Source organism: Oncorhynchus kisutch, linkage group LG11 (genome assembly GCF_002021735.2).
Source record: "Oncorhynchus kisutch isolate 150728-3 linkage group LG11, Okis_V2, whole genome shotgun sequence".
Taxonomy (NCBI): domain Eukaryota; kingdom Metazoa; phylum Chordata; class Actinopteri; order Salmoniformes; family Salmonidae; genus Oncorhynchus; species Oncorhynchus kisutch.
In genome coordinates this window covers 68,732,328-68,749,273 of record NC_034184.2, presented here as the reverse complement: position 1 = coordinate 68,749,273, position 16,946 = coordinate 68,732,328, and the positions used below count along the sequence as shown (strand labels likewise).

At 42.6% G+C, this 16,946-nt stretch overlaps 1 protein-coding gene across 1 annotated transcript in view; it reads left to right on the top strand.

The window, feature by feature from the left end:
- Positions 1-16,946, top strand: part of ofcc1 (orofacial cleft 1 candidate 1) — a 104,952-nt gene that overhangs the window by 29,439 nt on the left and 58,567 nt on the right. The window contains exons 5-8 of the mRNA XM_031835016.1: positions 2,841-3,104; positions 3,605-3,824; positions 10,131-10,219; positions 12,124-12,302. Coding sequence (XP_031690876.1) covers positions 2,841-3,104; positions 3,605-3,824; positions 10,131-10,219; positions 12,124-12,302 — 752 coding nt within the window. The remainder of the gene's footprint in view (positions 1-2,840; positions 3,105-3,604; positions 3,825-10,130; positions 10,220-12,123; positions 12,303-16,946) is intronic.

Genomic DNA, 16,946 nt, shown 5'->3' with positions numbered 1-16,946 from the left:
TTCAATTTGATCTGTCTTAAAGATTCTTGTGAGGAGGCTGCACACATGAAGGGTGTCAGGCCCACGGTCTTAACACAGTGTTTACTTCAAGTGGGTAGAAGCATAAGATCCAACATCTTAATATTGAAGGGGAGGAAGAGGATGGAAAGCATGGCGTGATAAACTAAATCTTTGGATTTTCACCCAATCTTGTCTTTTTTCCCCCTCAGCCCTTCATCTTTCTTTTTTCCAGTCATTGTTTTAATTCCTCAACTTTTTTCTTCTCTGTTTTTTTCCCGAAAGAAAGTGTTTTAAATGAATTTCCCAGAGACGGAGGAACGATAGATAAAGTTCTAAAATTGAGTCATCTTGTGTGTTAGTTTGGACAGTCGTTTTTTTCCCTCTTTTTCCTCCATTCATTTTTTTCTCTCCTTTCAAGATTGGGGCAGCAAATATCAGTCTGTTTTTAATGAAATGTGATAGTTGAATGGTTTAATAGGCGGTTCCACCAGGCCAAGGCAAACTGGAACACTGGACCATATGTTTCTGTTTGCTGCACCACCTGAGAAAGCCTGTCGTGCATCTCATCCAGGCCTGGCAGGCTCTCTCAGGCAACTGTGCCTTCCGCTCCCTTCTCTTTCTCTTTCCTTACCCCCCACCTCCCTGTTTATGTGGCTTATAGTTCTGTTACGGTAAATGAACAATATGAAATATTTTTCAATATCCATAATATGCAATATTATGCCATAAATTGTGTCTTGAGTCAGACACTTCCACCATCATTTCTCTCAGGTAGGTACCAAAAGCAGATTAGCGGGGGATACACATGATTTATGTGATAAAACAAGTCTTCACCGTTTTCCATTACAACTAATAGAGGGATGAAATATTCCCCCCTGGTGATTGATGAAGTGGCGTGCTCCTCGTTGTCAGTTCATTTTTTAAGCAGAAGGTAAGTCTACTGCTCTCTGGGTAAATAAGAGTCCCTGTTTTGTCATCTGCTAGCACAGCCCAAACTGCTCTACCTGCTGCTGCATGCGTGATTTTGTAACGTGGCTCAGTAGGTCATGTTAGGCATGTTACTGTAAAATGTACATACTTGGGTTCACAGGGAAATTAACATTAATATCTCCAGGGTGTCCGCAGGTCCTTAAAACTGTCTTAAGTCTTAAATTAATTTATCTAAGATGGGATGATGAACCAAACATTTTTGACACCGACATTGGCCTCTTACCAAAGCAATTTTGCTTTAGTCAGTAATTTAGCTTCTGGCTCTCACTCCCGCTCCCCCAATTGCACATGGAGTAAAGGGAGAGAGGCATTCTGATAAGTGCAAGCATTGACTATTGACAAGTTGAGCCACATTTCAAAATGTAATTGACACAGTTTTTAAAACAACTACTGTTACTGTTGCTAAAAAAGAGGAGAGTCCCAGCTTTATGTGAGTAGAACAATAACTTCTCAACAGTCAATATAGAGGAAATAACACCACTTTACAATCAAGGTATGTAATTGAGATGATTGAGCGCACCATTTGTGGTGAATACATCAAGTAGCCTATGCAGGCCTACCAATGGAAGGTTTTCTCAGGATGTTACATTTACTGTTAGATCAGTTGCATGGCTATCTAGCAACAATATCATATTAAGAGTTAGCAATCTAGCTAAGGTGTTTTTTTGTGTTCCCACTTCCTCTGCCAGTAAATTATGTAGCATAGGCTATAGCCTAGGCCAATTTTCACACAAAACATGCAGGCAAATGAATCTCTAAATATACATGATTATTCTGGATCCTATTTTGACATGTTTTACCTCAAGATATCCACCATGCATTCCCTGAACACGTTAGATGAAATAGCTCATTTTTCCATGTCTTTCTTGGCACTGGAAAAAGTCAGTCTAGAGCCCTCCTGCTTAGCTAACTTTCTTGGAATTATAGCCATTTGATACCTGATTTACTGAATGAGGGAAGGACCTTGTTAAGCTGGATCAAAAGCCTGCACACCCAGTGGCCTAGCTCTCCAGATGGAGAGTTGACCACTGTTTTGTACAATAACAGTGCTGTATGTTTGACTTTAAGGCATTTCTTTCACAGTTGTATCGTTATGGTATTGAGTATCATTATAGTTGGTATTGGTATCGATGCCAAAATTCTGAACACTTAAGAGTTTGTGATCTAGCTAATGATTAGCCGGTTGGGATAGTCTAAACAAATGCATGCTTCAGCCATCTATATATTAGCCACTATGCTACTTCATCCGTTAGGCGGCAGGAGAATGCCCATTGCTAAAATAGCACACCTGCCTGACATGAGCCATGTAGGCTATACCCTTTGGTGAAAGGTAGTATCTAAAATATCCTACTTTTTTTGACATAATTGGCACATTTCTGGAGGGAAATATTAGTAGGTGTGTGGCGCGCCCAGACTCTCAACAATCGAAATGTGTTGATCACCTCCAGTCGCTCAGCTAACTCTCTCAAACCAGTCTTTATCATTTAATCTCTTCCCAAACCTTAGTTTAATGCCACCATTGTTGTGGGACCGGTTAAGACCGTTAATATAATCTATTGTAGGCTGTCATGCAGAGACAGTCTGCATAGCGTAACATGGAAAATAGATTAGTAGAGGACATAGAGGCGGATTTGGAGGAATGATGATCTAGGTTGTGGTTTGAGAGTTAACAATCTCCCCTGAGGGCTCCTGTCCTATTTGCCCCCCTATGTATGTATGTGTGCGTGTGTGTGTGTGTGTGTGTGTGTGTGTGTGTGTGTGTGTGTGTGTGTGTGTGTGTGTGTGTGTGTGTGTGTGTGTGTGTGTGTGTGTGTGTGTGTGTGTGTGTGTGTGTGTGTGTGTGTGTGCAGATCCTGCCTGCGTCGTGTGACATGCTGCCCTCCATGGTCCTGCTGTTCAGGCTGCTGGGCCTGGCGGGGGAGCGGAGCCAGGTCGGCACCACACTGGGCTGGGCCGCCTTCCCTGTCTGCCACGCCACCCTCACAACTGTCCAGGGGCGCTTCAAGACCCCCATCCTCAGGGGGCTCCCGCACCCCCACCTCGACCAGTTCCGCAAGATAGAAGGCCTTATGTCAGCCGACCTGGACAACTGGCTGTGTAACCTGTACTTCCAGGTGTGTGGGCGTGTTAGCGTGTGGGTTGATGGTAGCGTGTGTGAGGGAGAGTGGGCGAAGGAGTTGTTTTTGTGTGTTTGTGTTTTGTGTCCCTTTCAGTTGGGAATGTTGAGCCCAGGGGCTATGAACAGTCACCTGATTTGAACCATTATCAGAGAAGCTGGGTGGTTGGTCTGAGGGGACATTATGTGTGGTAAATGGTTTTAGCTGAGAAATTGTAAATTGGCCCCAGATTGTAAATAAACCACATATTTACTAAACATATCCGGATGCATTTGAGGTGATGCATTGATCCAATTACTCAGCAGCTTAATTTAATTAAAATACAGAACAAAGGTTTCTCTAGTTATAGTTCCTCTGCATTTTTTTGTCCCAAGTGTATTTTTCCTATCAATAGGAATAATTATTGCAACTAATATCTAGTGTTTTTTAGACATAAAGGAGTAGCCGCTCTGTATCTCCCCCAACCCCCCTCTCCCCTTCCCGTAATGGCTCTACAGGTGAGGAAGCTCCCCAGTGGCAGCTCCAGAGGGGATGAGGAGCACAGTGTCACCCTGCAGATCCCTCCTCTCCTCGTCCCCCCTTCACCCCCCCAGGCAGGCCCAAGCGGCACCAGCCCCAGCCGGGGGAGAGGCGGCATCAAGCCGTGTCACCGGGGGTCCCCTCTCCACCTGTCTGCCTCACACTCCTCCTCTGCCTGCTCCTCCTCCACTCTGCCAGGTAGGGCTCCCCCACTGTCACCCCCATCACCCCCTACTGCCAGCGGCCACAGTGGGGGACAAATTTCACCTAATGTCACAGACAGAGTGGCAGGTCTCCATGGCTGTCAAAGGAGGTGATTGTGCTCTGAGGCAGGTCCTTGGTGTTTATCATGTGCTATTATTAGTTACTATGTATTGTCAGTATTGCTGTTGTATTGCTAGATATTGCTGAATTGTTGAGCTAAAAACATAAGCATTTTGCTGCACCTGCGATAACGTCTGCAAAATTGTACGCGACCAATAAACTTTGATTTGATTAATATATTTTCAAAATACATTTCAACCAGTTATAGTACCAGAGTGTATTACTAACATTGCCCATTTCAAATTAGATTGAACATTTCATTCCATTCTACACAACAAACAAACACTCATAACTAGAAGGATGTTATGCAATGGGAACTATGGAATAGATCAAATGTTTTATTAAAACGAGGAAACGGCTAGTTCTCTAGCAGGAACTCATATAACCTCTCCGTGTGCCATTAGCATATTCATATTTTGTTCTTCTGTGGATGTGGATGTGCTCAATGTGTTTGCGAAACAACAGATGAGAAAACCCCCAGCCTCATGCTGAGATAAAAGTCATAGGACATGTTGCATGTATTTAAAAGATACACTAAGTATGATTTGAATTCTAGTGGTAAGTTCGTGCTGCACGCGAGTACAAGCAAACAACAACAACCACCTAAAAACACATTTCATAACACTTGGTTTGACAGCACAATGCTGAAGCCAGTGTGGTTCACACATTTTTGTTCTCCTGAAGTATTTGGCATTTTCTATGCAGAGAACTGAATCTCATGGCATGGGGTGTTTGTCTAGTACACAGCCTGTCCAGTTGACACCACAGCATTGTGAAATCTTTGAACAGTTTATTGTTGCCACTTAAGCTTTACTTTAGATATGAGGACTTGTGATTTATTATAACTCATTGATGAAATGCAAACATATGGGAATGTCCTGGCACTACAGGCTTAGCCTGGTCCCAGATGAGTTTGTGCTGTATTGCCAACTTCTATGGTCCATTTGGCATGACAATGACCATAGGAGTTGGCTTTACAGCTCAAACAGATCTGGGATGAGGCTACTAAAGTCCCTCTTCAGTACGGTCACATGGATGTGTTTCTCAGCTGAAAGGACAGGCAGGTGGAAAAGAGTAACATCGTCCATCTGTAGAGAGGAAGTGAATAATACCGGCCTGCTATTACCAAGGATAATGCGGCCAGTTTCTCACTTAAAACACACTTCTCTTGTTTCCCCTGGTTTTCAGGTCAGGCAACATCCTGGCCAACGTCAGAAATCAAACATAGGCTCATTTGGTATTGATCTAGTACAAAGACGACCAGGCCTCTGTTATTAATACATCACTTTTTTTGGCAGGGCGCTCATCTTTATTTAACAGTCCTCGAAAAAGTTTCTGGGGTAGTGCTGGAGCTTTAAACATCAGACGGGCGTTTTAATTACAAATGAGTTGTGACAGGTCTGCTGGGTAGCAACCTGGCCCATTTTAAACGTGATGTCGGCTGACAGCTCGAGCCGTGTTCTCCGAGTGTTCTTCGAGCGCCTCAACATGTGGAAGAAATTGGTCTTTTACATTTCACAGCTTGTCACTTCCTCTGCAGTGCGACCCTTGACCTCCCACTGAGATCCTAACACCCCACAAGGGAAGTGTCCCCGACAAGAGCATTCTGGGAGATTTATGTTCTGCCACACAGGCAAAGTACCAGTCCTCCACACCCACCTCCTCCACTCTACGAAAAGAAAGAGGGGGGAACAACAGAGAAAATTCAGGTGAGGAGGTGGCTGGAGAAGAAGTGAACCTGATCCGTATCTTGAGTAACGGATCAAAAGGTGTCCCTCACAGCACCTCGCGGAGGCCCGTTAAGGCACCGCTCCGTAAGTCTAGCTGACGTTTGTGTCACATTTGCATATGGATCCTTTCACGTTGCATTACTTCTCGGAGCGGAGTTATGATATTCAGATGGAGAGATTACGTCAAGCTCTGAGGAGAGAGATTGGATAGACAACTTTAACCTAGCCCACAACTGGAAATCAAATTCAGCGAGGAAAGAGAGGAACAAATTATTTCTGTTATCCAGCACTCTGTCAAAGTCGAGGGGGCCTCAACCATTTCCTTCCATTTGGAGGAAGCTTTCTGTTTTTGATGTATAGAGATTCCTTTTTCTTTCTGTGCGTGTAACACCAGAGCTTTTCTCATTATGTGCTTCCCTCAGAATCAGGACAAGTATATGGAGACCTCTTGTCATAGGATAACACACACATAGTCTTACTTGACAGTCAGACTGAAAGTTGTGCGTTCCTGGGGCCTTAAGTTAATTAATCTCCCTCGCATTATCACAGCCCTGGATGAGGTGTCTATTACAGACAAGAAAGTGACTGACAACCCCATCCTTGATGACTATACCAAATAATAGATTTGACGAGTTTGGAGAAATTATGAAAAAAACACTGATGTATAGCCATTGTTCACTGTTGACTTTGTTGTGTCAGAAAAGTAAACTTACCATATGAGAATCATAATCCGGTTTTACTTTGTTTGCTCCATGCATATCGAAGTCTATATGCCTTTTTGAACACACGAGAGTCGCCAGAGGCGGTGTGGGTTAACTGACCTTTCACATTAACTGAATGATCCGGTTACACTTGAGTTTGTTTGAATCCAAATGACTAATTAGATTAGGCCTGTGTTCTATGATTGCCGTCAGTGGATCAGTAACTGGATGCAGCGGATCAGAGTTGAGAGGGTTTAGTTTTGTGTTGTTCCTTTTCTCCCCCTCGTTTTGCCAATGCATCATACTGCATCATAATACCCCCCCCTTAGCACAATTTCGAGGATTTTTCATCTGTCTCTGGAACACTGCCCTGAACATTCAGGATAAAGGTCCCTCAGGGTTAGGGTATTGGTCATTCCAGTCAAACTTTACCACTACGTTATATCGTTATAATCTTATATCTCTACCAGTCTGCGATGGTCCCCCAATTAATGTTGCACTGTCCATATTCTACATCGATGTTTTATTGTTATGTCAAAGCCTGTTTGTATAGATACAAGAGTAACCCCACAAAGTGGATGTTACAGATTGGGACAAACGGAACCCGAGGGGAACACTGTTTAGTTTAACCCCCCTCCCCCATCGCATACATACAGCATGTCCTCTATGCTGATGAATGAACAGAGATGGAGATGTGAAGTGTACTTCAACAAGATCATTTTATTAATCACCGCTATAATATTCCAACATGTTATCCAAGCTTCAAGTGAGACTGCAAAGATCTGTGATCCTACTTCGAGTTGCGTCATCGAGTAAACAATGTTACGTTCGAATAACCACATCGCTGTGAGTCGAAACAATCGCTGAATATAAAACCCCGCCACCGAATACCGGCAGCGAGGGCACTCTCGGGTAATCAATGATTCACTGACCTTGGCTCCACGGTCAACTTTGGACCAATCACAGGGCAATTAGAAGCCCAGGTGAGTGGAAAGGGCTCGGCTGGTCGGCTTTCACTAGCAGTAACGGCGCCCTGGACTTCTCAGTGTGGTGGACCCGGGGCCATGTTTTCCAGCCGAGGTCTCTCTCGCTCTCTCCCAGCTCTTTCTTTCTCTTCTCTTTCTCTGTCTCTCTCCCTCACTCTGTCTGTCTCTCTCTCTCTCCCAGCTCAGAGAGAACCAGCTGGATAACAAGGAAGCTGTTGTTCTACCCTCGGAGCAACACTGGGGTTGTGGCAGCAGCCCTCCAAGTTCATGGACATAGCCTATAGCTGTCAACACTGTGCTAATTCTGGCCCAACACCATCTGAGAATCAGGGTTGGTGAATTAAACCCGAAGCTGCAGTATGGTGCTCTCTCTTCTCTTCTCTCTTCTCTTTCTCTCTCCGTCCACAGCGGCGCTGGTGTTTTAACACACAAACAATGACAATGAATGTCCTCTAACAGTGAGTGAGCTTATATCAGACCTCAGCTGTACCGCTTAACTGCATGCCTGTCACTTTCTGCAGTACTTCCAACCCGTAAGCAAGGTACTTCTGAGTTTGTATTATTTCGATGTAACTACTTTGTTTAATATAGTCTTATTTTTCTGGAATTCATTATATTTTTAGGACCTATAGCAAAAAATTATACTCATTGTCTGTTGAATGCATTTGAAAGAAAAAGCATGTTAAACACACCCAAGTTTGTGAATAATGTTTGTACATTTGACTACAAGGGTCATTGACTCAGTGCCATTCTGTTATTGATTCTCTTACACCTTCTCAATTTCCATCTCTGTCGGTCTCTGGCTTTTCTATGAGGAGACATTTTTACCTTTATTTAACTAGGCAAGTCAGTTACGAACAAATTATTATTTACAATGACAGCCTACCCTGGTCAAACCCGGACGACGCTGGGCCAATTGTGCGCCGCCCTATGGGAGTCCCAATCACAGCCGGATGTGATACAGCCTGGATTCAAACCAGGGACTGTAGTGACGCCTCTTGCACTGAGATGCAGTGCCTTAGACCGCTGCGCCATTCGGGAGAACTAACATCTCATGTTTGACTTACTGTACATTAACTGTCACAGTAAAAAATACATCTGAATTCAGTATATACTGTAGGATCTCTTTAACAGAACATTTTATGATTTTGAATGTTGACAGCACACATAAAACTTAACTTTGCAAGCCAGAGTTAAATAGTTATGCAATCACATGACAGATCATGGAAAAAATAACATATTCTTCACTCTGAAAATAACAGATATAAGCTTATTACCTTGTAACTGTAGGCATTCCTAATGTTTACCAGCAAAGCCCTGGTAATTAAGAACTACATCTGGGTTGGAATGAAATCTGATGTCAGTCTCCGAAACCAGGAGGAAGCTGAACAGTCTTGCCATTAAGTACACTTTAGCCGTCAGACGGATTTGCTGATATGTCGCCTATATTTAAAGGTTATTATTACTGATATATTTAATCCTGCAGCAAGAGAGAAAAATTATATCATCTCAGAGGTTTCCATATTTATTATATAGATGTGACTGGCTGCAGAAGAAGACGAGAAAAAAAGCGCTGAAAAAAAGTTTCACATAGTGAAATTTTTACATGTATCAAGCTAAGGTTTACTTAATTAGAACCTCCAGGCAATGCAAGAACCCTTTTTTAAATTCTGTGAATGTTAATATGCTAAATAATGCAAAGCTCCGGCTCTTCAAGCATGAGACACACATCTGGCGGCTTACCATTTAAATTACAGCAAAAAAAATGAGAGAGAGAGTGAGAGAGAAAAGAAAAAGGGGAGGAAAAAACACTTCAAAAGTAATTTTCCAAAGGAAAGAAGAATGGAGAAATGTATTACAACCAAATTTAATTTCTTTTTCGATTTTTCATCATGTCTAATTGCATGCATTAGAGCGTTCAGGCTCGGAAGGTTTGGCTTCTTAGATTGTGGGAGATGTGTGTGCAGGGACGTTTCATAAGTCTCTCTCTCTCTTTCTCTCTGAGGAAAATCAGCCTCTTAGACTTTGTTGCTTTTGCAAACTCTCCTGACAGAACAACGCAACAACTTTACTACCTGCCTCTGACTACGATCACTACACACCACACATGTGCAGTATGCACCACTGGAAGTGGGAAGAAATATTTTAACAATATTGCAATCATGTGTTGACTGTTTTATTTTAGGAATAATCTACATGATTTTGAAACATGTATTTGGTAATTATATAGTCAATTATGCAGGACTATTTCATTGATTGGTTGCTTAAATTAATGATGTCCTTTTGATTGATAAAAATAGTGATTTAACAAATATTTAAGAGTGCAACAGTGGAATTTGTATTTTTTTTATATCCCAATTTAAATTGTATTTAGTTTTTCTTATTTGAGTTACTAGATACTGTATGTGACTAATAGGTGTTAGTCAATATGTAAGTTACCAGATATATAGACATGCTGTTTGTGTGTATAAAATCATTGTTTCATCCTACTGTTTACTGACGGTTTGAGATATTTTTGCTCAAATACGTTTTTTTTTACAAACTTTTTAGTGCTTGTTTTCTTTTTGAACAACCTACCTGGTCATCTCCTACCAGCACTCCTACAGGAAGCAGAACCAGGATAAAAAATGTCTTCATAAATCAGACATAAATAATGATTTATGGTTACAGTACTTTCTCTCTCTTACTGTTGTTGCCAGATGTGCTTTGCTAATGAAAATAAACATGAATCTTTCTTTTCTTTCTTTCACTCTTATATGACAGGGAAGAACTCCACAGTAGTGGTCCCTGAGAAAATAGAGGAGATGAGAGATCACAACACAGAGAAAGCAGAGACATGGATGCACTACAAGGTAACAATGTGATTTAGGAAAAATAATTTCTATTCCCCCCCACACACAAACACACACACAAACCGTCTCCAGCCCTACACACTCCTCCCGTCGTTATTATCTCAGATTTGTCCAAATATATTTCACACTAACAGGTATTTTTTCGGTCTTCAAAGCCAGTTTTGATCTGCTTGACAAGCCAAAGCAGCTGAAATTCTGTGAAATCAGCAATGCCAGCCAGGCCTTTTTATTGCTCCGAACACGCCTCTGCCTGAGCTACAGAGGACTTAAGCTAAATGAACCAAAGCCTAGTACGTTACCTGCCATACTTTGAAGTGGTAATTGCAGAACTACTTTTCTTTGCTGACCTGGCATTGCTGTCTCACGTTCTGCTTTGCTATTGTGCCCTCCTTTGTTGTTGTGATGTTATAGTTGTGATGTTTTTGTGATGTTATGGTTGTGAAGTTATAGTTGTGATGTTTTGGTTGTGATGTTGTTGTGATATGGTTGTGTTGTTGTGATGATATGGTTGTGATGTTGTTGTGGTGATGTGGTTGTGATGTTGTTGTTGTGATGTTATGGTTGTGATGTTGTTGTGAAGTTGTGGTTGTGATGCTGTTGTGGTGATATGGTTGTGATGTTGTTGTGATGTGGTAGTTGTTGTAGCAGATGATGCATAAACACCACATAAGCTAATATCCACCTCACACTCTTCCCAAGCCTTTATTCCTCAAGCTCCCCTTTACAGCCGCGTTACAAGTGGCTCTTAGTCTCAAGACGGCCAATAATCAGCACTGCTGACCTCTTAAATGAATAAGTTTGTTGATATGAGGTGTTCTTTTTTCTGAAGCCACAATGCTGCAGGGTTTTAAACGCTGCTAACTCTGTCAAATGTCACCCGGTTGAAGCCAGTTGTCTAATGATTAAGTGCGGTGATCTCAAACCTGCCCCAACCTGGGCGCGGGGGATCAAATTTCAGCCCCCTCTCAACCTACGGTGCCAGGCTAATTAAAATGTATTTTCTCCAGGCGACCACTTCAGCCCAGAGGGCAGGAATCGCAGAGGAAAATCTGGCTCTTAAGATATTGCATTAAATGTATTGTAGAGACACCAGAGAACATTGTGGTTTATATGTCTCCTGTGTTTTTTCTCCTCTTCTCTCTCTCTCTCTCTCTCTCTCTCTCTCTCTCTCTCTTTCTCTCTCTCTCTCTCTAAATCTCTCTCTCTCTCTCTCTCTCTCTCTCTCTCTCTCCACCTTTTTTATTGTGATCATCACTCTGGAATTCACACTTTCTTTGGCAAAGATTGCACAATGAAAACCAATGGGGCTTTTATAGGGGCCTTACCCTATTTACTACATCCTGGGCACAGTTCTCACAGGTGGAGGAGAGAGAGAGAGACGGAAGGCTCTTTTTCAAACTAGGGAGCTGATTAACATAATCAGGAAGTATTTCACAACTTCTAGCTAGCAGACAGCCTAAGCCCACCCAAGGGCAAGGCAGCACTAGTTGACAGGACAAGGTAAAGCAAGCCGCTAACATATTGCCGGGCTTAACATATAATATCAGGTGCTGAAGTACCTCTGCAGGTGAAATATTTAAAACCCACTTCCTACCATTATGACTGTGTTTCCACCAGTCCACGACTAGTGTAAATAACAGCAACAGCTGCCCTATACGTTCTGCTGCATTTCTCCATCTACGCCTTGTTTCTCCCTCATCAAAGTTGCTCCTCTCCAGAGATGTGTTATTTGGGTGTCATTCAGTTCTGAGACTGGAAGAGAACAGTGGCTCAAAAGTGTGATTCACTGTCTCCATGTGATCCCCAGATAGATCCCATTTCCTGCTCTGCCTGCTTTGATTACAAACGACATCCGCATGTGTTGTGCCCCCCCCCCCCCCCCCAATTTGTGCTCTCCCCAACAGAAGAAGCCAATCAACAAGATAAATAGCTCGAGCGCCCATGTGAGAGGGAGCGCCGCACCTCCACCGCTTCTGCAGGGCCAGGCTGACAAACAGGAGACAGCAGCTCCGGCTGCAGCATCATCGGAGAAGAGGGAGAATCTCTGGGCTAAGGAGATGGAGGAGTATACGTTCTCCCTACAGTAAGTCTCACCACTCATTATACAACTTCCAGTCGCAGCACGAAGGAAATGTGTGTGAGGACAGCTTTTTGCCTCGCAGAAACGGGGGACGCGATAGCCCCATTTTAGCGCAGAATGTCTCAGTAATAACTACTACAGAAACGATGGCACACTCACACATCTTAGGTAGTGCATTGTGAAGAAGACCAATTTAAAAAAATTTAGTGGGTGGATCAGCTTATATCTTTGTTTATAAAAAGTGAGTGACGATATCTCCAACCCCATCGTGGTTATGTATCTCCCCTGGTGCTATGGGGTAAGATCTTTTAAAGGGGTGTGCATGGCAACATTGGCTCATCACACATACCTCTGTCACTGTGTGGTTAGTTGTTTTTCAATTCCCCTGCAATACAAACTGAATAAGAGGGTTGGGCAAATGTTTTCTCTTTATTGTGGCTTACAGCATTTGATTTGAATGAGAAAACAGGGATGTATCAAGCACAAACAGCCCAGGATACACATGGTATAAAAGACCTCCGCCAAACACGTTTGAGAAAAAAATATTTTCATAGAGTATTAAAATAATATAAAGTGAGTATTGCTTATTTCAACGGGAAACAAAGTTTTGCAGGTATTTGTTTTTATTTGAGATTTGAGAACATAAATTAATACAAGGCGAATCTGCAACCATCACAATGAGAGGGAAAGCCTCACGCTCTCAGGGGATTAAAAAGGGGCCTGTGTTTCCTCATTTCAGAGTAGTTTGTAATTTATAGCTTCCGGTGGCATATTAAACAAGATCAGAGACTACACTCTGGCATCTCCCGAACACACCAGGGGAATTAAAATCATTACCACGACAACAAAAATGAAGCCACAAACATGACGACACAATGCTAAGTGAAGGAAGAGAAAAGCACATAATGATTCTAACTTGTATGGGCAGACTATACGACGGGAAACATGTAAAGTGTGTTTTACTTTTACTTTAGGACACTTGGTTGATTATTCAAGATGTGTTAAGCTGTGGAACATATTACAATTTGACCTTTATGCCCTATAATGAACTAAAGCCTTAGAAAGCTACTCCCATATTTATTACGTTTTAAGACCGAGCTCAAACTTCAAGCAGAGCTCACTCGTCCTACATTACATCTGTTCATCACAGCAATCAGAGGCACTGATGTTGTCTTTCCTCAATATCCCAAACAGTCCTGCAGTGCTTTTTGAGTTACGCTGGGCATGTCTAGCACCTGAGGACTGTATGGGGAACAAGCATACGGGGATACTTGTATTGTTTTATTCACCATTCCACTCTTCTTACTGTAATGATGTCATCTGTGATGCCGTGTGCTGGAGCTCTGTGTTCTATTCAGAATTTCTGGATTCATATTGGGGTGATTGAGGGATATTACTGCCATCTAGAGAACCACGAGAGACTGAGCCCATTGATGAGAGCCTTGTTTTTATGGCAAATCAGATATACACACCACGCTCACACTGGCTACTGTGAATAATGTTCAAAACATACTGTATTTTCAGGTTGCAACTAACCTCAAGATTCTTATCTTCTCGACCATAACCTATTTGGTTTATGAAGGCATCTTGATGAAGCTCAAACAATATTACTAGGAATATCATTACCATATCAAATTGCAAATCATATGCCAATATTGACCTTTCCTTTAAGATAATACACAATGCTGGATATTAATTCACACACATTTACCCACACAAGAGCAAACACGCCGTGCATCATCGCTAACAAGAACTAGAGAATAAAGTCTTCCCTAAGATGAACCACTCTACTGGTTCTAACGAGGTAGAAATCAGTAACACCTTCTGGCAGATGATAAAAGACATTGAATGTTGTGTATTGTACATAATATAGCGGGCCTACATAAATAATGTTTTCCATTTGAAGTTTTAGCTCTATGGGGCAGAATCTGGTTCAACCCTCTCTTTCTTGGAGTTTTGATTATATTCCCCTCTCAGTTTTATCCCCTTCGATTTGCATATCAAAACGTAAAAAGGTATTAGTTGCCAACCTCAAATGCAACTCATCCCAAAACATACGTCGCTGCACGACAATAACCGTTAACCATGAATTACAATTTCAAAGGAAAACACAATGCTCTTAAGTGCAAGTATTGACAATAACAGACAATTCCCCGCAAATAAAAAGGCAGGAATTTCCTGCTCAGTTGATATCTGTTTGAAGAAACATGAAAGACACTCGCCGACCCTTCCACCTTATTTGATGTCTGCGAGTGGAGACTTCTTAAGCACCTTTCTCAAAAGAATTTGAGTGAATAAAATCAAAGTGTTTGATTGGTGTTGTAATTTGATATGTCCAATTTGCTACTGGATACCACTGCAACAACTTTTACTAAGGTAAACATATTTGAACGGACTACTATAGCCTACTGTAATGACCGATAAACAATATAACAATCCAACAAAGCATTTTAAAGTCAATGGTGATCTGTCTTTTTTAGGACTTTTCTGATTCCATATAAAATAGGAAATGAACAGGAAAGTGGTAGCTGCATTTACATGTATCTTATAACAGCCTTTTATTATCAACTTTAGTGGGCCGCGCAAACTCCTCCTGATTTCATTGTAGTGGGTTTTGGTGTCATCTGTTGTGGGAGGAGTTGCCTTTTTATCTGTTAGGAAAGTTTTCATTGGATTTGTGGAACCCAACTTGAACTTTAAGATGATAACAGTACTTGAAGTTTAAACTGTGACCTCTACACATGAGCACCTCTAATAATATTAAAGACCCAATCAGCATTGACACAAGGGGCCAGTACTCATGAGGAGCCAGTACTCAGGAGGAGCCAGTACTCATGAGGAGCCAGTACTCATAAGGGGCCAGTACTCATTAGTCAACTATATTGGTCTGGAGGACTACAGGTCATTACAGAAAACATATTTGTTCACAATCATCTGTCCCTCAAATGTGTTTTGCTTTCCCCCTCTGTTTGTGTATTAATTAGACTGCCGAGTGTGTCGCAGCAATGGTATCCAACTAAATATTTTTTTCTCTCGTTTTGGGGAAACCTGTTTTAATCAAACTCACTCTCACATAACAATTAGATCTAATTAGCCCAATTATCAAGACTCTAATTACACTGAAATGTACCCCCTAAATCTCATATCAATTATATCTGTGACTTTTCTGCTAGAGAAAGAGAAAGGGAGAAAGATAAGACAAAGTGTAGCGACACCCTTCGCCTCAAGAGGCCACAGGATGATGCAAGTATCCCCACAGTAGATTCAGTCCATGCTGAAACTGGTAGAGGAGAAGCTCCACTGTCTGATAGCATTGTGTATGTCTCCTTATCGCTCGTTTGGATTTTGCACTGTCACATACTGTAATAGAGGATTGTTTCGACTTCAGTTTTATTTCTGTCGCAAATAATGATACTGTATGTGCAGCTTTAGAAATTAGGTCGGTTCTGTTGAATCGATTTTTGTTATTTGATCTGTAGTAATCATTAATTTAAAGGCATCTCTCTCATGGGTGGTCAGAGGCCTTAATGCTTTCTACGGTTTTTATGATCCATCAGAGCATAGTTGACCCAGTGCAGTCTCTCTCTGTTCTGGTACCTTATCTTCCATTAGCTTCCTTCCATTCATTCAGTCTACCATTTGGTGTTGTGCTGCACTGTTGCAGCACAACACCAAATGCTGCATGCTGCAGTCCATAGGGCATACGGGGGAAATCGTAGAAAATCTGTTTTGTTCCTCTGTGAGACTCGGAACCCTAACAGTTCTCATTGTGGCATTCCGTGGAGTCACCAGGAAGTCGGGAACACAGTGACCTACTTTCCCCTCCAGCCTGATGGGTTGGAGATCCACGCTTCCCTTCCACCCGTTCCCCGGCAGGGCTTGGCAAGGCGCCGCTTGAGTCCCTGCCTCTCCGGCTGTGTGTGTGACGACGAGAGGGGCTGGCCAAATACCGCCAGGTCACGAATCGACGACGCTAGCCTGTTGGCGGGGTAGGGGGCAAGCCCCTCTCTCCCTCTGTCGGCAATGCTGCTCTGCTTTTGGAAAGAAAAAGAAAAGTAAGTATTTTTTTCTATGCCTGTCTGTTTGGAAATGGCTATGAAAACACATTGTGCTTTGTTATGGGTTGGTTATCTAAATATTGCACTGAAGTGCATCGCTGATTTGACAGTGCATTGACAAAAAAGACTAGTGCACACTGATGTAAACAACAACTAGAGAGGAACGCCTGGAACCTGAAAGAGAGAGAGGGAGAGAGAGAGAACCACCTGAAACAACAACAACCTTCCTCAACGATCCCACATACTACTCTAATCCAGAACCCAGCAGGGGTCAATCAAATCTGATGTAATGCTCGGTGGAGTTGTGGGTAGAGGTGACGAGCGGTCACCCACCACAGGTTCCCAGAGCCCTTTCCTGCATCCGTGGCCTGGGAGCACATGTTGCCTTCACCCCTCCCCCGGGTCACGCTAGATGTTGCTCCTACTTAAAGGAAATCAGCGCTGTCAGCTTTCTAACAGGCAGGTCCCTGCCCTGATGCCATTTGCTCGTCCCTGGCAAAGTGGGCATATGATCAGAGAAAGGCCCTCCTAGGCCTGGCAAGTCTGGTATCGTCTGGTCTGGGTCAGTGAGCTGTGTTTCCCACATCCC